This window comes from Marmota monax, unplaced genomic scaffold, assembly GCF_021218885.2.
Source record: "Marmota monax isolate L192 unplaced genomic scaffold, Marmota_monax_Labrador192_F-V1.1 WCK01_AAM20220418_F8-fsc00063, whole genome shotgun sequence".
Classification (NCBI taxonomy): Eukaryota; Metazoa; Chordata; class Mammalia; order Rodentia; family Sciuridae; genus Marmota; species Marmota monax.
In genome coordinates this window covers 5725305-5748448 of record NW_026693726.1, presented here as the reverse complement: position 1 = coordinate 5748448, position 23144 = coordinate 5725305, and the positions used below count along the sequence as shown (strand labels likewise).

The window sequence follows — 23144 nt, the reverse complement described above, 5'->3', positions numbered from 1 at the left end:
GTCCTCATGTATAACTAAAAAGAACAAATGAAAAATTCTTTAAAAGAGTCTGAACCAAACTGATAGTTTGTGAAAAATTGCCATTGCCCATCTTCCCAGAATCAGGGGAGGTGTTTTCCTGTCTCTTCCACCAGCACAAACTATGGTCTTCTTGACCTTCAAATCCATTACAGGGGCCCTGTCAGAAAACAAATGGAAGGCCAGGAGCCCAATCTTATCAAGTTTCACTGAGTTGACATGGAATGTAAAGTAGAGAGGGCTGATATGGAACCAAATCTCTACACTTAAACACTCCCATCCTCCCCAGCAAAACCATGAGAGCAATGCATAACTCCCTTTCCACAAGGTGTTTATCCGAAGTACTTTGTAGGTTATTTGGAGCCTCTTGAAAAAGGAGACTGAAGTCATCATGGTTGCATATGAATTCTATCACGTCCCTGTCACAATACGTTGGATTAACAACAAAAGAGGAATTTAGGAAATATACTCACCCCAGTGCTAAGATTACCGCTGTTAACACAGCCAGCCAGACAGGGGTTAAAGTACGTAATTCCATCTGATCCACACACTGGCTCATATTCATGAATCTTACAACCACAATTAACATTGCAGCTTCCTGTCAGGTTCCTATGAGGCATGGTCAGAGAAGGTCTGAGACAAAGGAAACAAGCCAGGAGCAGAATTAAAATGAAAGCAAGAGGAAACACCTTGATATTTAGTGATTTGTCCACATTAGCAAAGATGTTCTCATTCATCAAAGCTACAGCATCATGAAACAGCTGCCCTCCATCATTACAGGAATTTACAACACAACACAAAAAGTTTCAGCTTTCTAGTATTGCGGATTCAGTAGTTTTTTTAGATCAAATTATCTGTCCCGACTCAATTTTATCCTTCACCTTGATGCTACAGAACTGGTCCTATGTGTAGGCCCAATAATTTGAATTTTTATATAACTCCTCATTTACTGTAAGCACTTGGCTGTATGTCTTAACATATTTGGGCTGAAACTCCTTTTTAAAATTTTTAATTTATTATTGTCATTGTTATTATTATTAGTGTGCTGGGGATTGAGTCCAAGCCTTATGCATGCTAAGCAAGCATTCTACCATTCAGTCCTATTGTTTGGTTTGGTACCAGGGATTGAACCCAGGGGCGCTTAATCACTGAGCCACATCCCCAGCCGGTTTTATTTTTCATTTTGAGACAGGGTCTCACTAAATTGCTTAGGGCCTCACTAAATTACTGAGGCTGGCTTTGAACTTGCAATCCTCCTGCCTCGGCCTCTGAGCCCCTGGGATTACAGGTGTGCACCCACTGTGCCCAACTTTACTTCACTTTTAATTAACATAGAAGAATTGTACACATTTACAAAGTACAATATGATGTTTCAATACATTGTGTGATAATCAAATCAGGGTAAATTACCATATCCTCCATCTCAAACATTTATCAATTTCTTAAACTGGTAAAACAGAGAAAATACTTTTCAGTATTGAACCAACAATATCATTGTGAGCACATAAATACATCAATCAGAGTTATCAATATTGGTTCCTTTAAACAAAAACTTTAATGGTTCTGGAATAACTTCTCAAAGAAAGAGATGGAACCTGGGAGATCAAAAGGAATGATTTGCAAAGATGATTGGTTAGAAATCACATCACCAGTTGGATTCAAACAAGAATGATTAAACTAGCTCTTTACTCAGGAATACCCAAATGAAGATGCACAATCAAATGTGGTGGGAATTTTTTTTTCCATAATATCATGGAGTCTGATAGAAAGAAATGGTACACTGTGAAAGCTCTCAGAAAATCAATTCTGGCAATCAGTATAAAGGGAGGGGAGAACCAGTGGAATACAGGGCAGGGGAGAGAAGTGCACAACATCAGTGAGGAGCAGAGGCAGGCTGGTCCCCAGAGGAGACCACAGAGGAATGGAAGCAACCACAGTGCTCATAATCATGACTCTGTGCTTCTGTCATCACGCCACCCTCCATGAATCACCGATGAAATATTAGTCCTAAGGCTAAGTGACTTAGCAAAAGCATATCCTTCACTCATCCATCCATCACACATCCATTCAAAAAATATTTTGGAATGTCTGTATGTGCCACAGCCTATCTTTAATGACTATGTTAGTGCTATTTATCCAGTTGCATAGTCCATCCCAATCCTTATAGTAACCTATAAATTTAAAGTGTTGTTTGTTCCAAGGCTTTTCCCCTCCGTGGCCTTTCACTGATAACTGAATTCTCAGATGTCAGTGGGAGAAACAAATTCAAAGCAATATTGAAGTTCTATCAAGAAAGCCTTCTAACATGAAAGTGATATCAATCCTGTTCTTCATTCATGTCATTCCACAGAAAACAATTTATCACAAGACTTTGGTAACCATTATGTTCATTACTGTTCATATCCAAACATTTTAAAGTTTGAATATACCTAACTAAACAAAATAACTCTAGACCAGTGGTTCTCGACTGGGTCAATTTTGCTTCTCCCCACACCCCGCCATGAGAACATTGGGCAATTTTGGTTGTCACAACCACGGGGATGCTATTGGTAACTAGTAAGTAAAGGCCAGGGATGTTGCCAAATATCATGCAATGCACAGCACATCCCCCTACCTCTCACAATAAAGAACAATCTGGACCAAATGTCAGTAATGCTAAGAATAAGACCTCAGACCAATGACCATATGCCAGGCCAACTACCTATCCCATCCTACCGAGGATGAAATGGCTTAGGACACCAAGACATTCACCCTAAAGCTGAGTAGTGCATGTTAACTGATTTTAACTGCTATCATATGAAAAGTATTCAGTGGGAACGAATATTCTCTTTACCAGCTCTTTAAGAACCAAAATGCAAGCCAGGACTACCTAAAATGGGTTTTACATGCCTGCAGGCTTAGTCACGAAAAATGGCAGGCTTCAATATTGTACCAAGGGTTACTAGTGTTGCTATTTACTTGGTATTTCCTATTAACAAAGTGCGTTTACTTCATATATGGCCACAGAGTTCAAAAACCTTGTCCTTTAAGAATATGTACCTCCAAGAGGAAGGAACCTGAAGAAAACATCAACATGCTGGAGACACACTGACCACAGGAAGACAAAAACCTCCATGAGGTTAGGAGACAGAGGCACAGTCTCAGGTCACCTTGGGTATGTTTGCTTTTCTCAGGGATCATGGGATACAAAAAAATGGTACCATATGAAAAGCTCTAAGAAAATCAAATTAGGCAACAAATTTAAGTACCAGTGAAAGGAAGTGGGCCTTCGTGAAAAGTCACTAGGGGAAAAGACAGTTGTGGAACAAAAGAGAAGGCTGCTGATGAGGTTCACCCTTTACACTATGCTGATTAAAATAGAAACTTTCTTCAGAAATAATGTCTTCTTTGATTTTAATTCACTCTCCAGAAAACAACCTTGATTCTAATAATAGTGCAAGCGTTTAAACCTGAATAACAATATTTCACTAACAAGAAATGAACCCTGGATGGCAGCAGAAATGCACAAGAAGTACTTACTGTGGACTGCACTTATCCTTGGGCACAGGGTCCACACACCACCTTTCCAAAGAAATGAAAGCATCTCTGGCAACACAGTTGCTTTCCAAATGAAATATTCATTTTAACTCATAAATCAATGTAAGTTTTGATTTCAAATAAGGCAAAGGGCCTTGCTAGCAAATGCCTCATAATTGCATGTTCCAAACTGCTAACTTGAGAGTCACACATCTATATTACTATAAAAATCATGGAATTATAGAGACAGAGAGATGGAAGGGGTCTCTGAGATTAGCTAGTACGTTTGCTAATTTTAAAGAATAAGGAATGCTAAGAGATGGAGTGATGTACCTCAAGAAAATCTAAGGAGACAAAAAAGAGGTGGAGGGAATTAGAAGGAAAATATAACAGCAATATTGCCCCACTTTTATCAAATCAATGTTTATTTAAAGTGATATATAGAAACAAAACAGATTTTAATATAAGTAAAAGAAAAAAATCTCTGCTATAAGGCCATTACACCTGAGTATGTAAGAACACAGTTGCCCTAAACACACACAAACACACACCAGCAGTTGTGTCCCATCACCTACCCTAAGACCCTAAGACCACTTGAACTTCCCCAGCTAACACACTTCTTCCGGTGTCTATAATTCAACGAGGAGATCCCTCACCTTTTTGTCCTCATTGATCCCTATTAAAAGATATGACAATTTAATCATATTAAAAGATATGATAGGAACCTGTGCATACTGTGTTCAAGTCTCATGGAGGAATGGAGTATGATCCACACACTGAAACACACTAATCAGTTAGGGGGGAAATGTACACTTGTCATTCTTAATATTTATTAATTGATCTCAGCCCTCAAGAAAAATTCAATTAGAATGTCTCAATTCCACTTAAATTTTTGGCTTTGTATTAAAATTCTTCCTTGACTATATAAAGCTATGCAACTTCAGGTTTATAGTTATTATTATCCCGATACTCATCATTATCACTTAAAAATCACATTAGCAGAGCTCTATTTTTCCTCTATACAGTGTGCACTGAGATCTCTACACATAAGTTAGCCCATTCAGTCCTCATGAGAACTACAATTGCTCTTCCTGATCAAGCAAAGAAACTGGATTTGAGAGGGCAGGTACTGCCCAAAGTCACACATTTATCTAGAATGAGTCAGAAATGGACTTAAATCCAGTTTTATCTACCTCCATAGTATGTCCTCTCAAGTCTCTATGCTAGCAGGGCAGTTTTATGTAACTGTCCACAGTTTTGCTTTCTCTAGCACAAGTCTTCTGGGTAGCTTATCCTGCTTCCTTCTTCCTGGAGAAGGTTCTAATGTTGCTTTCGTGACACAGCTTTCAGTGATCCTGAGTATTAGGCTTAGAAAGACCTGGGTGTAATTCCATCTCCACAATTCACAAAGGCGATGAACTTTGGATTTTACGTTTGGAAAACAGATATTCAAATATCTCCATCACACAGTTGTGAAAGGGATTTGGTGAATAAACATATGTCCAGTGTCTAGCAATGTGCCTCAAACATACAGGCTCTAAGGTGTTGATATTCTCTCCACCAACATGAGGCAGAAGTATTAATGGATAAAAGTTACAGAATCACAGGCTGGGATTGTGGCTCAGTGGTAGAGCACTTACTTGCCTGGCATGTGTGTGGCCCTGTATTCGATCCTCAGTACCGCATATAAATAAATAAATAAAATAAAAGATCTATTTACAACTAAAAAATATTTTTTAAAAAGTTACAGGATCACAAACATGAATCGTACTAAAGGTCTTCATTGTGTTTTTCTTTTCAAAAAACAAAACGTTTTTTTTTTTTTTTGCTCCTACAGAGAATAATGGGAAAAGAACTAGCTTGGACTCTAGTTTCAGGCCTGCCATTTGGTAGCTGCAGGACCTTGGGTCAGAGCTTTTCACCTGTGCTATCATGGACCCTTCCTGCCTACACAGAGAGCAAGGATAATCAGTGAAAGGTAGTATATGATAACAGCACAGGTTCACTAGAGGGATGTGGTTGTAGAAGTTGTGATCACGGCATCCAGTTGTTATTTCTATTGTTAAAGCTTTCTTCTGCTTTTTAGCCAGAAAATTCAAACCAGGTAGAATGTGACACCTGCATATAATAACTCATAATTTATACAAACCATCTCTTCAAATACAGAATCAGTTTTAATAAAATGATGTTCCTTGTGTAGTGTTTCAAAAGACCTTTTTTATTAAAATAATACTTATTTAATATAGAAATTTTAAAAATACAAAAGAACTAAAAATTTAAACTTATCCATAATACTACTGTTCAGGGTTTCTGGTTTTCTTTCAGTGTGCAGCTAGATGAACATTAACATACTGTTATCAAGATCATATATACAATTCTAAATTCTATTTTATTTCCTGCTCACATTACATAGTGAATAATTTTTCTATTAATTATGTTAATATAAGGCTATGGACTGGTAAATTTGATCCTGAATATAATAATCATGGGTATTTTTGATATAAAAGCCTTATTATGTTTTATAGAGATATTATGTACTCTTACAGACTTCAATATTGATTTGTTTAGATCCTAATTACAAAATTTAAAACAAAGTGGAAAGAAAGTTTGCTCATATTTCTTATCCTCTCCCTATGCCTAAAATGAAGAAAAAGCAAATTTTGCTTCTATCTCCAAACAGAGCCCAAAACAGATGGCATCAGATACCTCCAGGTAGAAATATAACTTATTAAGCTAAGCCTATTAATAAAATAGCTAGGATAATCTAAAAATACATATACCTGGGATCCTTTAAGCAAACTTTCTTCCCTCTAATTTTCAGTAATGTCCTTTGAAATTAGTAATATTTGTAATAAAGAAATTAGTAATGACTATAATAAAAGATTTTTAACCATGCAAAGTATTTAAACAGTAAGGAAAAACTTCATTGATGAGGCAGTCCGTGAAACACAGATGAGGAGATGAATGGTGTAATTAGAGAATTTAGGAGTGATCTAGTCAGAAATGCCAGATACCTAGGAAGGCTGGTACATTAAACACACCGTATTGACCATCTCAAGAACGGGTGTGGGGGACTGACTTGGATGGCGGCAAGGGGAGTGCATTGCCCCCATGTGCTGCTTCACTGTGTGGGAGTATGACAAGTCAGGATGACTAAAGGCTATCTTGTTAGGAATTTCCAGCAATAGTGGGGTGCTCCGGAACCTGGAGGAAGGATTTCCATCGCACGAGGATTGGCTATGGGGACTCAAACGCGAGAGGCTTGTCGCACGGAGGGTAACACTGCTTATTCAGCAAATCGCCCCGCGGCTAGAGTCTGTAGCGCGCGCTGGGAAACGAGGAGATAGCGACGCAGGGATACAGCGCTGCAGTTTCTGCCAGCCGTGCAAGCACCGTACTCAGGGCTGAATTCTGGGTTCGAGACGGGGGAAGGAAGCGGTCCATCTCGGTTCTCCACACCGGTCAGACCACAGAGGAGGCCAGCGGCCACCATGTTGGAAAGCTGACGTCACCATCCCTGTTTTCGACTGACCGCAGCTCATTCAGCCATAGAAGAGGGGAACGAAATGCTGCCACTCGCATAGGACACCAACATGGCAGAGATCTGATGTCATCAGAAAGCGGCAGAGGAGAGAACTTCATCAATACCAGCGGCGACAGAAACAGTTGGTCTCCTGGTAGGGGGGGTGAGGCACAGACACCCGAGTCTCTCTCGATTTGTCGTCGAGCCAGAGGGGAGGAGCCAGGCCGCCGCCAGCGCCCGGAGCAGGCCCAGCGGCTCGCCGGCGTGGTGACCGCGTAACCCCAATTGGAGAGGGGGCGGAGCGGACCCGCCACCCGCGCCCGCAAGGTGGGCAGACCCGCGACCCAGTGGTACACGGGCGTGGTAGGAGGGGCAGGGCAGAGCCGCCGCCCGCGCTTGCAAGGTAAGCAGACCTGTGACAGACTGGCAGGTCAGGCCCAGCGGCCTGCCAGCGTGGTACACACGTCACCCCAACTGGAGTAGGGGCAGAGCAGATCCTTCGCCCACGCCCGGATCAGGCCCTGCCGGTGTGGTGGTCACGTGACCCCAATTGGAGTGGGGGCGGAGCGGAACCGCCACCCGTGCCCGCAGGGTGAGCAGACCTGTGACCAACCTGCATATCAGGCCCAGGAGCCTGCCGGCGTGGTACACACATCACCCTAATTGGAGTAGGGGCAGAGCAGAGTCGCCACCCGTGCCAGGAACAGGCCCAGCGACCTGCTGGCGGGGTAGTCACGACACCCCAATTGGAGTAGGGGCAGAGCAGAGCCACCACCCGTGCCCAAAAGGTGGGCAGATCTGCGACCGACCAGCAGGACAGGCCCAGTGGCCTGCCGGTACGACAGACACGTCACCCCATTTGGAGTAGGGGCAGAGTAGAGCCGCCGCCTGCGCCTGCAGGGTAGGCAAACCTGCAACCGACCAGCGGATCAGGCCCGGTGGCCTGCCGGCATGGTACACTCGTCACCCCAATTGGAGTAGGGGCAGAACAGAGCCGCCGCCAGCTCCCAGAACAGGCCCAGTGACCTGCCGGCGGGGTAGTCACGACACCCCAATTGGAATAAGGAGAGAGCAGAGCCGCCGCCCGCGCCTGCAGGAAAGAAACGCAAGCAGTATGAAAAGACAAGGAAAGAAAGGACCACAAGCAATGCAGGTCAATGCAACTTTAGAATAGGTAACAGCTGCAGCAGATGGAATGTCAGATAAAGAATTCAGGATATACATGCTTCAGATGATCTGGAGTATCAAGGAAGACATTAGACAGCAAAATCAGACAATGAAAGATCACTTCCACAATGAATTACGCAAACAAATCCAGGAAGCAAAGGATCAACTATACAGGGAGATAGAGGTTATAAAAAACAAACAAACAGAAATCCTAGAAATGCAGGAAGCAATAAACCAACTTAAAAACTCAATGGAGAATACTACCAGCAGAGTAGAACACTTAGAAGACAGAACATCAGACAATGAAGACAAAGTATTTCAACTGGAAAAGAACATAGACAGCTCAGCAAGACTGTTAAGAAACCATGAGCAGAACATCCAAGAAATATGGGATAACATTAAGAGACCAAACTTAAGAGTCATTGGGATACAGGAAGGTACAGAGCTCCAAACCAAAGGAATGAGCAGTCTATTCAATGAAATAATACGAGAAAACTTCCCAGACTTGAAGAATGAGACAGAATCCCAAATCCTAGAAGCCTACAGGACGCCGAATGTGCAAAATCATAAGAGATCCACACCTAGACACATTATAATGAAGATGCCCAACATACAGAATAAGGAGAGAATTTTAAAAGCTACAAGAGAAAGGAAGCAGATTACATTTAGGGGTAAGCCAATCAGGATAACAGCTGATCTTTCAACACAGACTCTGAAAGCTAGAAGATCCTGGAATAACATATTTCAAACACTGAAAGAAAATGGGTTCCAACCAAGAATTGTGTATCCAGCGAAATTAAGCTTCAGGATGGAGGATGAAATTAAAACCTTCCACGATAAACAAAAGTTTAAAGAATTTGCAGCTAGAAAACCATCTCTTCAAAACATCCTCGCCAAAGCATTACAGGAAGAGGAAATGGAAAATAACAATGAAAACCAACAGTGGGAGGTAGGACAGTAAAGGGGGGGGGGGAAATAATCAAAGAGGAAAACAAACCATGTTTAGTAACAGAAATAAACAAATATGGCTGGAACAACAACCCATATCTCAATAATAACCCTAAATGTTAATGGCTTAAACTCACCAATTAAGAGACACAGGCTAGTAGAATGGATCACAAAACAAGACCCAACAATATGCTGCCTACAGGAGATGCATTTGATAGGAAAAGACATACATAGGCTGAAGGTGAAAGGTTGGGAAAAATCATATCACTCATATGGACTTCGGAAACAAGCAGGCGTGTCCATACTCATATCAAATAAAATAGATTTCAAGCCAAAGTTAATCAAAAGGGATAAACAGGGACACTACATACTGCTCAAGGGAACCATACACCAACAAGACATAACAATCATAAATATTTATGCCCCAAACAATGGTGCAGCTATGTTCGTCAAACAAACTCTTCTCAAGTTCAAGAGTCTAATAGACCACCACACCATAATCATGGGAGACTTCAACACACCTCTCTCGCCACTGGACAGATCTTCCAAACAAAAGTTGAATAAGGAAACTATAGAACTCAATAACACAATGAATAACCTAGACTTAATTGACATATATAGAATATACCACCCAACATCAAGCAGTTACACTTTTTTCTCAGCAGCACATGGATCCTTCTCAAAAATAGATCATATATTATGTCACAGGGCAACTCTTAGACAATACAAAGGAGTAGAGATAATACCATGCATCTTATCTGATCATAATGGAATGAAACTGAAAACAACGATAAAAGAAGGAAGGAAAAAGCATACATCACTTGGAGAATGAACAATAGGTTACTGAATGATCAATGGGTTATAGAAGACATCAAGGAGGAAATTAAAAAATTCTTAGAGATAAATGAAAACACAGACACAACATATCGGAATCTATGGGACACATTGAAAGCAGTTCTAAGAGGAAAATTCATTGCTTGGAGTTCATTCCTTAAAAAAAGGAAAAACCAACAAATAAATGATCTCATACTTCATCTCAAAATCCTTGAAAAAGAAGAGCAAAACAACAGCAAAAGAAGTAGAAGGCAAGAAATAATTAAAATCAGAGCTGAAATTAATGAAATCGAAACAAAAGAAACAATTGAAAAAATTGACAAAACTAAAAGTTGGTTCTTTGAAAAAATAAACAAAATCGACAGACCCTTAGCCATGCTAGCGAAGAGAAGAAGAGAGAGAACTCAAATTACTAGCATACGGGATGAAAAAGGCAATATCATAACAGACACTTCAGAAATACAGAAGATAATCAAAAACTATTTTGAATCCTTATACTCCAATAAATTAGAAGATAGTGAAGGCATAGATAAATTTCTTAAGTCATATGATCTGCCCAGATTGAGTCAGGAGGATATAGACAACCTAAACAGACCAATATCAATTGAGGAAATAGAAGAAACCATAAAAAGACTACCAACTAAGAAAAGCCCAGGACCAGATGGGTATACAGCAGAGTTTTACAAAACCTTTAAAGAGGAACTAATACCAATACTTTTCAAGCTACTTCAGGAAATAGAAAAAGAGGGAGAACTTCCAAATTCATTCTATGAGGCCAACATCACCCTGATACCTAAACAAGACAAAGACACTTCAAAGAAAGAAAACTACAGACCAATATCTCTAATGAACCTAGATGCAAAAATCCTCAATAAAATTCTGGCGAATCGGATACAAAAACATATCAAAAAAATTGTGCACCATGATCAAGTAGGATTCATCCCTGGGATGCAAGGCTGGTTCAATATACGGAAATCAATAAATGTTATTCACCACATCAATAGACTTAAAAATAAGAACCATATGATCATCTCGATAGATGAGGAAAAAGCATTCGACAAAGTACAGCATCCCTTTATGTTCAAAACTCTAGAAAAACTAGGGATAACAAGAACATACCTCAATATTGTAAAAGCAATCTATGCTAAGCCTCAGGCTATCATCATTCTGAATGGAGAAAAACTGAAGGCATTCCCTCTAAAATCTGGAACAAGACAGGGATGCCCTCTCTCACCACTTCTCTTCAACATAGTTCTCGAAACACTGGCCAGAGCAATTAGACAGACGAAAGAAATTAAAGGCATCAAAATAGGAAAAGAAGAACTTAAATTATCACTATTTGCAGATGATATGATTCTATACCTAGCAGACCCAAAAGGCTCTACAAAGAAACTATTAGAGCTAATAAATGAATTCAGCAAAGTGGCAGGATATAAAATCAACACGCATAAATCAAAGGCATTCCTGTATATCAGCGACAAATCCTCTGAAATGGAAATGAGGACAACCACTCCATTCAAAATATCTTCAAAAAAAATAAAATACTTGGGAATCAACCTAACAAAAGAGGTGAAAGACTTATACAATGAAAACTACAGAATCCTAAAGAGAGAAATAGAAGAAGATCTTAGAAGATGGAAAAATATACCCTGTTCATGGATAGGCAGAACTAACATCATCAAAATGGCGATATTACCAAAAGTTCTCCATAGGTTTAATGCAATGCCAATCAAAATCCCAACGGCATTTCTTGTAGAAATAGAGAAAGCAATCATGAAATTCATATGGAAAAATAAAAGACCCAGAATAGCAAAAACAATGCTAAGCAGGAAGTGTGAATCAGGCGGTATAGCGATACCAGACTTCAAACTATACTACAGAGCAATAGTAACAAAAACAGCATGGTACTGGTACCAAAACAGGCGGGTGGACCAATGGTACAGAATAGAGGACACAGAAACCAATCCACAAAACTACAACTATCTTATATTTGATAAAGGGGCTAAAAGCATGCAATGGAGGAAGGATAGCATCTTCAACAAATGGTGCTGGGAAAACTGGAAATCCATATGCAACAAAATGAAACTGAATCCCTTTCTCTCGCCATGCACAAAAGTGAATTCAAAATGGATCAAGGAGCTTGATATCAAATCAGAGACGCGCCGTCTGATAGAAGAAAAAGTTGGCTACGATCTACATTCGGTGGGGTCGGGCTCCAAATTCCTCAATAGGACACCCATAGCACAAAAGTTAATAACTAGAATCAACAAATGGGACTTACTCAAACTAAAAAGTTTTTTCTCAGCAAAAGAAGCAATAAGAGAGGTAAATAGGGAGCCTACACCCTGGGAACAAATCTTTACTCCTCACACTTCAGATAGAGCCCTAATATCCAGAGTATACAAAGAACTCCAAAAATTAGACAATAAGAGAACAAACAACCCAATCAACAAATGGGCCAAGGACCTGAACAGACACTTCTCAGGAGGACATACAGTCAATCAACAAGTACATGAAAAAATGCTCACCATCTCTAGCTGTCAGAGAAATGCAAATCAAAACCATCCTAAGATACCATCTCACTCCAGTAAGATTGGCAGCCATTATGAAGTCAAACAACAACAAGTGCTGGCGAGGATGTGGGGAAAAGGGTACACTTGTACATTGCTGGTGGGACTGCAGATTGGTGCAGCCAATTTGGAAAGCAGTATGGAGATTTCTTGGAAAGCTGGGAATGGAGCCACCATTTGACCCAGCTATTCCCCTTCTTGGTCTATTCCCTAAAGACCTAAAAAGAGCATGCTACAGGGACACTGCTACATCGATGTTCATAGCAGCACAATTCACAATAGCAAGACTGTGGAACCAACCTAGATGCCCTTCAATAGATGAATGGATAAAAAAAATGTGGCATTTATACACAATGGAGTATTACTCTGCATCAAAAAAGGACAAAATCATAGAATTTGCAGGGAAATGGATGGCATTAGAGCAGATTATGCTAAGTGAAGCTAGCCAATCCCTAAAAAACAAATTCCAAATGTCTTCTTTGATATAAGGAGAGTAACTAAGATCAGAGTAGGGACGAAGAGCAGGAGAAGAAGATTAACATTTAACAGGGATGAGAGGTGGGAGGGAAAGGGAGAGAAAAGGGAAATTGCATGGAAATGGAAGGAGACCCTCAGGGTTATACAGTGGAGGGGGTAGAGAGAGAGGAGGGGAGGGGAGGGGAGAGGTGGGGAGGGGGGATGGTGGAGGATGGGAAAGGCAGTGGAGCACAACAGACACTAGTATGGCAATATGTAAATCAATGGATGTGTAACTGATGTGATTCTGCAATCTGTGTATGGGGTGAAGGTGGGAGTTCATAACCCACTTGAATCAAAGTGAGGAATATGATATGTCAAGAAATTTGTAATGTTTTGAACAACCAACAATAAAAAATTTTTAAAAAAAAAGAATCAATAAATGGGATGGACTCAAAAAAAAAAAAAAAGAACAGGTGTGGTGGGAAGGAAGATGAGAGGCCCCCATGGGAAGCTGAGGCAAAGGGATGGATTAGCAGACTATTTAATTTCTGTGATCTGAATACTGTGGGGGCAAACCTACTCTCAGAGAAGAAACTTACAACTCTTGAGATTTGGGAACTGAGTGGGACTGGGTGCACCACCCTTTCCAACAGCCACTGCCCAGACAGAAAGTTATCATTTCCCCATCAGGTGGCAGCTCAAGCAATCACCCCTGAGAAAGTTTGGGTCCTGTAGCTGAAGTCACATAACCAGGAGATGATACAATAGATTCTAAGTTCAAAGAGATGACATTTGAAAAATGAAAGATAATAATACTAGAACTATTAAATGATTTATCAAGACATAGAACTGGTTAGAAATTTTGTACATCAGATTTAACTCAATTTTTAGAAATTATTTGACAAAAAGATAGAGTGAGGAGCGATAGCTCACAGTCCACAATGTATAAGGATAAAGTCTTACTTCAACCACAGCTATCATAGTAAATGCCAGCTCTTTCGGCCACAGGATCATTAGGACATACCCGTGTGAGACACAATACAGATGCAGAGGGGAAAGTCATACACATGTTCTAACTAAAACCTCAGGGAAATTATGGGTGCTGGGAATGGAACTACTTGAGTTGGAGATGAGCCAGAATATTAGCTACAGTTCCTGGGATCTTTCAAAATGAAAACTCAATTGGATTCTCAAATATAAAGTTTCTTCTTTTAAAATTTTTCATTTTATTATGTTTGAAACACTTAACGAGCGATTACCCACTTCACAGTGTTTTTTTTTTTCTTTTGGTGTTGGGGGGAACCCAGGCCCTTACACATGCTAAGCATGAACTCCTGCTGTGCTGCACCCCAGGCCCATCACTGAACAGTTCTGTGTGTACAGAACAGTACTGCTGACCACAGGTACAATGTTGTACGTCAGATCTCTAGAGGTTATTCATCTCTTAACTCAGACTTTAAGCTTGTTGATTAGTAACTTCCCATTGCCCCTCCCTAGCACCTGACAACCAGCATTCCACTCTTTGAGTCTATGAATTTGTCTGTTTTAGATACCTCATGTGAATGGAGTCATGCAGTATTTGTCTACGACTGGCTTGTTTCACTCAGCTTAATGCACTCTAGGTACATCCATTTTGTAGCACATAACAGAATTTCCTTTTTTAAGGCTAAATAGTTTTCTATTTTGTGTATACATACACATATATGTGACATACAGGTACATATTATATATAATATGTAGTTCCTATATCACATATAATATGTATATCACTTATTCTTTATTCATTCATGTATCATAGACATATAGGTCATTTCCACATTTTTGATATCAAATCTGAATTAAATTAGGGAACCATTAATAACACCTCTTCTACAAAGAGACTGTGACTTCCTTTTGGGTCCCCAGGAAAATATCATTCTCCTAAAACTCCTCAAGCCTGTCCCAGACAGTTAGGTGGCTCAAGAGTACTTGATGCTAACACAAAGGTGGGTCAGTTATTAAATCCTATAAGGTAAAAATCACCATGCAAAACTTTGAGAAATGTAGTTAGCATATATATTGTGCTCTCTTCTTTATGCTTTTCCCCTTCTTTCAGAAAAGTTTAATAATCAGAAACACTGCATTCAAAATCAGTGAACTCTGTATGACTGCAAGCATATTTCTCTTCATATTAAAAATGATAAAATATCATTAAATAGCTATTAGTTGCTGACTCTTAAGTGTCTTATCCCATTCTAGCTTTTCTATGATTCTAAGGGAGAGGTCCTATTATCAAGTTCAGCTTAATGCTGAAGAAACTGAGGTACACTCAGGTGAGGCGGTGCAGCCTCAGGAGGCTGAGGCAGGAGGATCATGAGTTCAACCAGTCTCAGCCACTTAGCAAGACCCTGAGTAACTCGGCAAGACCCTGTCTCTAAATAAAATATGAGAAAGGGCCAGGGACGCGATTCACTGGTTAAGCGCCCCTGAGTTCAATCCTTGGTACCAAAAAAAGAAAGAAATTAAGGCACAGTGTGAGGCCCTAGGTTTGATCCCCAATGGAATCAAGCAACAGAAAGGTTAAGGAATTCACCAAGTACCTATTCAACCCTCACATCAATTCAACAAGATAAATACTATCTGCTTCCTCACCTTAAAAAGACAGACACCAAGCATAGAGAAGTCCAATAATTCTCCTGTGCCCATGCAGCTAGTGTGGAGCAAGGCCAAGCTAAAAACCTCTACCGCATGACTTCAGAGCTGGAGGGCAGGTGCAGCAGACGAGCAGAGCTACAGCACTGCGCATGTGCCTCAGCTGCCCTGGAATACCAGGGAGCAGTGCAGAAGTGAGGAAGGTGCAGGCCAGCTCTACCACCCAATCAGTGAGAAGGTGGCGTGGACACACAGGTGTGCGCCTGTATGAAATAGGTAATGTCAACACACCTCTGTGTGGTGTTCAGAAAGAACACAAGCTCTGAAATAGGTCATCAGGGTGGATTTTGTTCCACTCCTTATTAACTGATGCCCTTGAGTAAATCACTTAATCTCTAAGCCTTGGTTTCTTACACTGAAATGTGGGTAATAATATATATGTTACAGCGATGCTGTAAGTGCTATAAGCATTATACATAAAAGACATACGTAAGTGCCAATCACTGTTCCTGAGCCAAACAGCTGCCTAACAAAGATTCCACTCTTTAGTGCCATTTTTCTCTTTATTGACTTTATAGGAAGAAAAAGAATACCAAAGTACAAGCCTTAAAATCATTCAGAGCACAATATGGTTTTTACCAGGCTGGCAGTCACATACCGTCGAGCAGGTTGGACACTGCAGAAGAGAACCCAGCCAAGGGGGGTGAAGCTGAACTGTAGCTCACACCCTACATAAAGAACAGATCCACCCCATACACACCTTTTTCCACATTCTAAAAGTGGCATGCCTCTACTGCCGCACCATTCAAAATTGTTTATTCTTATTCATTCTCAGACTATCTTCCTAAAAGTACTTAGGAAGCCAGAGAAATTCTCCATGGAAACTAGGTTTTTCCTTGGCTAATTCATAAACTTCACTGAAGTCAGTTTGCAAAGAACACAACAATTAGGTTCTGCACTCCTCACGAGGTTGCTTTCCCTTGGATTATTTCAATCAACAGAAAAGAAGTGTGCCCTTAATCATGAATTTACATAACTAAGATGCACTGAGTTCTTACCAAATTCAGCAACACTATATACTTAACATCCCTGAGCAGAGGTAGAGGTCTGACATTCATTCACGTTTTAAAGAAGAAGAAAAAAATAGCTGAGTTCTATTGCATGATCACAAGGGAAAGGAATAAAGACAAGAAAATAATTTTTCAGCACATTCTAAATGCTGGATTCTTTGTTAGTAAGTATAAGAACCTTCCTTTAAATAATCCTTCTAATCAAAACCATAAGTATTGTTTAAAATATCTGAATGATTTAAGCTGGATGTTGAAGATAAGGGAAGGAGACACTGGCTTCTCGTTTTTTAATCTTCTGCATTATTTTAATTTTTTCACCCATATGTATTTTATTTTAATTATGCTGGGAGACATAGACACGATTACCAATTCTCATAGGAGGAAACAGAATACATCAATTTTAAGGTAACTTTTTTGGCTAAAAAACGATGGAGTCATCATTCAAAAATAATACTGTCTTAGAAAAAAGAGTTTCAGGGAAGTTCAGAGTTCATTCTTGGGAACTCTGTTTTCTCACTAATGTGGAATTGGTTGGCCACTAAGAAAAATAAAACTAGGCCAAAATGAAGGACTTGAGGAAGGGATTTTAAAAAAAGAAAGAAAAAGGATCATCATTGTGAGCTTGGGGCAGGGAGTTGACTGGGGCTAAGCAAATGGATGGCTCAGCACAGAGGAGGGCCTGCTAAGATTGGAACTCATAAATCTGTAATGGAGCCAATCAGCACAATTATATAATTTTTTCCCAGTGGACCTGGGAGAGTCCAGAAGTGGTTGATTCAGGATTGGCAGGATATACGTGGTGTTAAACAAGGGCTTTAGAAGTCTTGAGGGGACCTGTAGCTTCAAAGCAGGTAAGATACTGAGCCTGAATTCCATCCCTTCTGAGAACAAACTTAAAAGTAGAATAAGATTAAAAGGAATTGAAAAGACAGACACCAGACCTCGTGAAAACAGGGAGCAGATCCCGCAAGGGTTTATGTGCAAAGGGCAGGTGCCACTTTAGAGGGGGAGGAGCAAACCTAACCAAAGGAACCTCCACAAGGTTTTGAGCTCAAAAGCAGCAGAAGCAACAGCAGGCAAACGTGAGATGTGGAAAGGAACCCAGAGGAACTCTTCAGGCATCTGAGGGAGAGACCCCATATCAGTGGGCCCTGCCATTGGCATCCATACGCCCACCCCAAGATCCAATTCAGGAACCAGAGATTCATCAGAAAGCTCTTCTTTAAAGAAACTGCAAGACATTCAAAAAGCTAAGCCTCTACACTAGACATTGTCCCCCCATTGCACCCTCTCATTCTTGCATTTGGAATGGAGGAGGAGAAGAGCAAGAGATGCTAGACTGAGTGCTGTCAGACTGCAAAGTCCAGAAAAAAAACAAACAGAAAAATTGTCCCTCAAAACAAAATGATAAAATGTAAGGAACAGAAACAAAGTTGAAAAATTCTAATTATATGCCCAGAGGGACCTGAGAAGGTAAGACTGTCTTAAGACAACTTCAGGATGCTATGAAAAAGGGACACTCAGAATTCAACAAAGAAAAAGATTTTCCTCAAAGTAAAAAAAATATATATATATGTGTGTGTGTGTGTGTGTGTGAGAGAGAGAGAGAGAGAGAGAAGAAAATAAAGTTTGGAAAAAACACCCATAGCAGAAGACAACAGCATATGAAATACGAGAGAATAAGTTCAACACACAGGCAACCAGTCCATAAGTTGCAACATCTGATTAACAGGAATCCTGCAGAACACAAGTAAAATGAAGAGGCAAGAATGAGAAACACTATAGTATAAGAAAATTTCTCCAAGGTAAAAAGAAAACAGACATATGTATTATATTTAAAGGGCTTAGAAAGGACTACGTACAATGAATGAATCAAGTCCAATGGAGACATCCATCATCAATCCATCCATCCACCCATTCACCCACACATCCATGCAACAAATGCCACTCATTGTTTTAGATGGCAGGGAGGCAACCATTATGCAGACAGGTATAGTAACTGGTCTCAAAGAGCTCATATTTTAGAGCCAGAGACAAGAACAAAGAAAATAATTAAACAAGATCATTTCAGATAATGTTAAGTGCTCCTGCCTCATCCTCCTGAGCCGCTGGGATTACAGGCATGCACCACCATGCCTATGGGCTCCCACTTTGGTCATGATGACAGGGGATGGCTCTTCAGAGGTACTTACCCTGTTGTATAAGGGATGTTGATGCCCCCTAGATTGATGCTTTCACATCCAACAATAAATAGGGTTGAAAAACACAGTAAAGACACACCGCTGCAGATCATTGCTAATTTTGCAGATTCTCTTGCACCAAGTTTCAATTTTTTTATAATGTAGCCTCCGAGGACAATACCAACACCAGCACTGGGGACAATAATAACACCTGGAAAAAAAGAGAAGGGGAGGGTTAATTTGAACTAATATACATGATTGTTTGTCTTTTCCAATTATTCTGTTTCTGTTTGCCTATTAGTACTAGAGTAAAGAATTTTAAAATTGTCATCAATAAATAAAAGGTGTGTGATTCTACAGTATAATATCACTTTCAACATCTAATGATCAACAAAGGATTCACATCCTGATGTTATGAAGAATGTTAACAAAGCAATAAGATAAACAACCCCTTAGAAAAATAGGCAAAACTTGAATCGAACCTTCACCAAAGAGAAAATACAGATGACCAGTGAGCTCATGAAAGGCACCCACCTCATTGCTAAGAGGGAAATACAGATTAAAACCACAGTGAAACACCACTATGCACCAATGGTAAAAATTTAAGTCACAATACCACATGTTGGCAAAGATAGAGAGGGCTGGGAACTCTCCACCTTGGTGGGATGTCAATACTGACACCACTTTGAAGCATAAATTGGCATTATAGAGTTGAAAATATATATCCCTGTAACAGGCAATTCCATTTCTGGATCCATATTTTGAAGAAATTCATGCTCCCAGGCAACAAAAGAGATTACAAGATATTTGAAACACTCTAAGAGCCCAAAACTGGCAATAAACCAAGTGTCCATTAACAGATACATTATATGTAATATATTCATATAGTGCAGTATATGAATATACATTCATATACTGCAATTAAAAGGAATATACTATACAGCAATTAAAAGGAAGAAATGTAGACACATATAATATGTGGCTGAATTCTACCAAGACAATGTCCAATGAAAGAAAGAAACTACAACAGAATACTATACATGACATGTTTACACTTGCAAAAAGTACTAGGAATATAAGTACATACACAGGTAATACAACTGGAAAAAAAAACCTAGAAGGTAATTGTCATAAGAGCCAAGATAGTAGGGGAATCAGTGATAGGAAAGAAGGGGTTCCTCTGGTGTTGAAAACATGTCATTCCATAATCTGGGTAATAGCTACTGCTATGGCCTGAATGTCCCCCCCCCCAAATTCATATGTTGACATCCTAACCCCTGACATGATGACATTAGGAGGTGGGGTGCATGTGGAATTTGGGTGTGATTAGATCGTCAAGGTGGAGGCCAGATGAATGGGATAAGTATTCTAATAAGATACCCAAAAGCCAGGCTCAATGGCACTCACCTGTAATCCCCGCAGTTTGGGAGGCTGAGGCAAGAGGATCCTGAGTTCAAAGCCAGCCTCAGCAATTTAGCGAGACCCTGTCTCTAATTAAATATAAAAATGGACTGGGGATGTGGTTCAGTGGCTAAGTGCCCCTCAGTTCAATTCCTGGTACCAAAAACAAAACAAAACACAAACAAACCCTGAGAGTTCCTCATCTCTCTTGCCATGTGAATACATGATAAGGAACCATCTAAGAGAAAGAGAGTCCTCACCAGACACCAAACCTGCTCATGTCTTGATCTTGGTCTTCCAGTCTCTAGAACTGAGAAATAAATTCCCCTTGTTTATAAACCATCCTGTCTTTGGTAATCTTATTGCAGCAAACCAAAAAGACGAAACAAGTGTTTCCTTTATATTTATTCCTTATCTCTATATGCATTTCTGAGTGTGTTATATTTCACAGTAAAAAATAATATAATAAAATTATAGAAATAATTTTACAATCTAAAAGAGGTTACACATAGGTGATAGATAATGAGAATGTAATGCAATTGTTCTACCAAGGGCATGGAGAATACAGGAGAAGAGGCACTTTTTTCTTCCCTGGGAGAAGTCAGCAAGGCCTTCTCACAGAGGCAGTACGTAAGCTGACACAACAGATGAGACAGAATCTGCCCAATGGCCCAGCACAGAGAGAACCTCCTATACAAAGGAAATACAAGCAGAGAGGCAGGAGATAATGGAATTGAGAACTCAGAGAAGTCCAAAATATTGGGAGGGTGGAAGGCAAGTTGTTGAGAGGTAGCAGGACATGGGGATAAGAGGTTAGGAAGAGTGAGACCATGAGAGACAAGGGAAAGATGCTCAGACTGTATGTCTGGACAGGTCACTGGAGAATCCTGAGCTGGGTCAGACAGGATGGGAGTGGTACGTTGTGAAGACTCCTCTAAGAGAGATATGAGGGAGCTTAGCTGGGGTGAAAACATGAGTCAGAGAAGTGGTCCTGCAAAGGTCCTGTGAGCCACAGTAAGGCTCTGCCCTGGTAGCACAATAAACTAGATAATGAGGCTGGGGGAGAAGGAATAGGAGGACTAGTGCAGGACACTCAGGCAGGGGGATCCAGAATAGGAGGGTAAAGTGTGGGGGGCTATTCCATGGTCTCCACAGTGCACACGCTGAGTTGAAGGCCCGTGGAACTACCAGAGAGAAATGCCTCACACTGTCCTACCTGGGGGCTGTAAGCTCCAGGAAGAGCCAGGCTGGGGGTGTAACCTGTAGTTGAATTCATGGCAGAGCTGGGATGTTACAAGATGGCACAGAGTGAGAAAGGAAAAGAGCCAAAACCCAAAGAAAGCTGAAAAGAAGCAGCCACAGAAGCAAAAGAAAATCCAGAAAAGAGAAATGTCACAGGGAGGATAAAACTTGGGATTTGTAGCCAGGTCATCACAGATTAGCTTCCTAAACTTTCTAAGCCAGACATCTTTACTAAGGAGCTGTGCACCTTTCATGTGAGAACCAAGATGGCATGCACTCCCTGTGGGTAGATACAGCACATAGCATATGGTACACAATATAAACTGTAGGAACAGTCAGAGCAACTGTGCCATAGAAAACTAAAGAGAGAGAGAGTTTCGAGGAGAGAATGGAAAGTGGTGTCAAATGCCTCAGAAATCCAGTAAGGAAGACTGAAATGAAATCATCGTGCGCCTGGAAACCTTGACAAGAGCGATTTTAAGGGTGTCATAAAAGAAGAAGCCAGACTGCAATGGCTTGAGAAGTCAGTCTTAAGACTGTGGAGACTGGGACTTGATTGATCTTTCTAGAACTCTGGCTATTAAAGGAAGGAGGGGTAGAAGTCTACAGTTAGAGTGAAGCCAAAGTAAACCTGAGGTTCAGGGAGGGAGTCGTCTGTTTGCTAAGATGCAGAGGGGACTTGTGTATGTTTACATACTGAGGAAAATACACTAAAACAGAGTGAGAGGTTGAATGCAGAGGAGAAAGATAGCTAATGACAATGCAAGATCCTTGAAAAGTCAACACGGATCATCTGTTTAGCCCCGGAGAAGGCTTCACCTAGACCAGAACAGGGGACAAGTCTGCAAGGGGGTGGCAGCTGCACGAATGTTAACTCTCCCTTTTGGTTATGTTTCCATTACTTTGGAAACAATGTAATATGTGTTGCAATAAAATATTTGAAAAACATAGAAAAGTATGAAAGAACATAATTGAATGCTTTCATATTTAACTGCTTACATTCTGGCATAGTTTGTTTCCTTAGGAAAAACAATGATGACATGATATATATTCATATTTTATAGCTTCATTTTGGGTGTTATGTACAATTGGAAACAAAACCAACTCTTAGAAGAGATACTGAGAACGTTCCATGTGACCAAGAGTTGGCATAACTCTAGTAGCACTCAATAGGAACTTGTAATGGTCTTGGCACATGGAGAGACCTGATACATCCGATACCAGAAAAGTGCAGCTGAGTGAATGGGCATGGCTGGTGGCTTGTCCTAGCATGTCAACAGTCCCCATAAAGAGCAGAAGAGGATGGTTAGATTAATCTGAAATCATGGTTTTGCCTGGCAACCATTTTGTCATCATCATCAGAGTCCCATAAAATAGCTAATGGCCCTTTTATGGATGAGGAAATTGAAGGTTCAGAGCAGTAACTTGCCTAATAGTGCAGACAGACAGGAAGAGAAAGGGGTGAAAGAGACTAAAAATTGACTTCTTGTGTTCCCAGCCCAGCACTCCAGATCCACATTACCACAACAGCCACTTAAGGCCAAGAGGTCCCTGAAATCTTATAGGTAAATTAGGAGCTTCATGA

At 40.4% G+C, this 23144-nt stretch overlaps 1 protein-coding gene across 2 annotated transcripts in view; it reads right to left on the bottom strand.

The window, feature by feature from the left end:
• Slco5a1 (solute carrier organic anion transporter family member 5A1) overlaps positions 1 to 23144 on the bottom strand; it is a 144723-nt gene that overhangs the window by 12748 nt on the left and 108831 nt on the right. For both annotated transcript variants that reach the window (XM_046460586.2, XM_046460587.2), the window contains 2 exons: positions 18929 to 19127; positions 492 to 651 (listed from right to left, as the gene is read on the bottom strand). In XM_046460586.2, coding sequence (XP_046316542.1) covers positions 492 to 651; positions 18929 to 19127 — 359 coding nt within the window. The remainder of the gene's footprint in view (positions 1 to 491; positions 652 to 18928; positions 19128 to 23144) is intronic.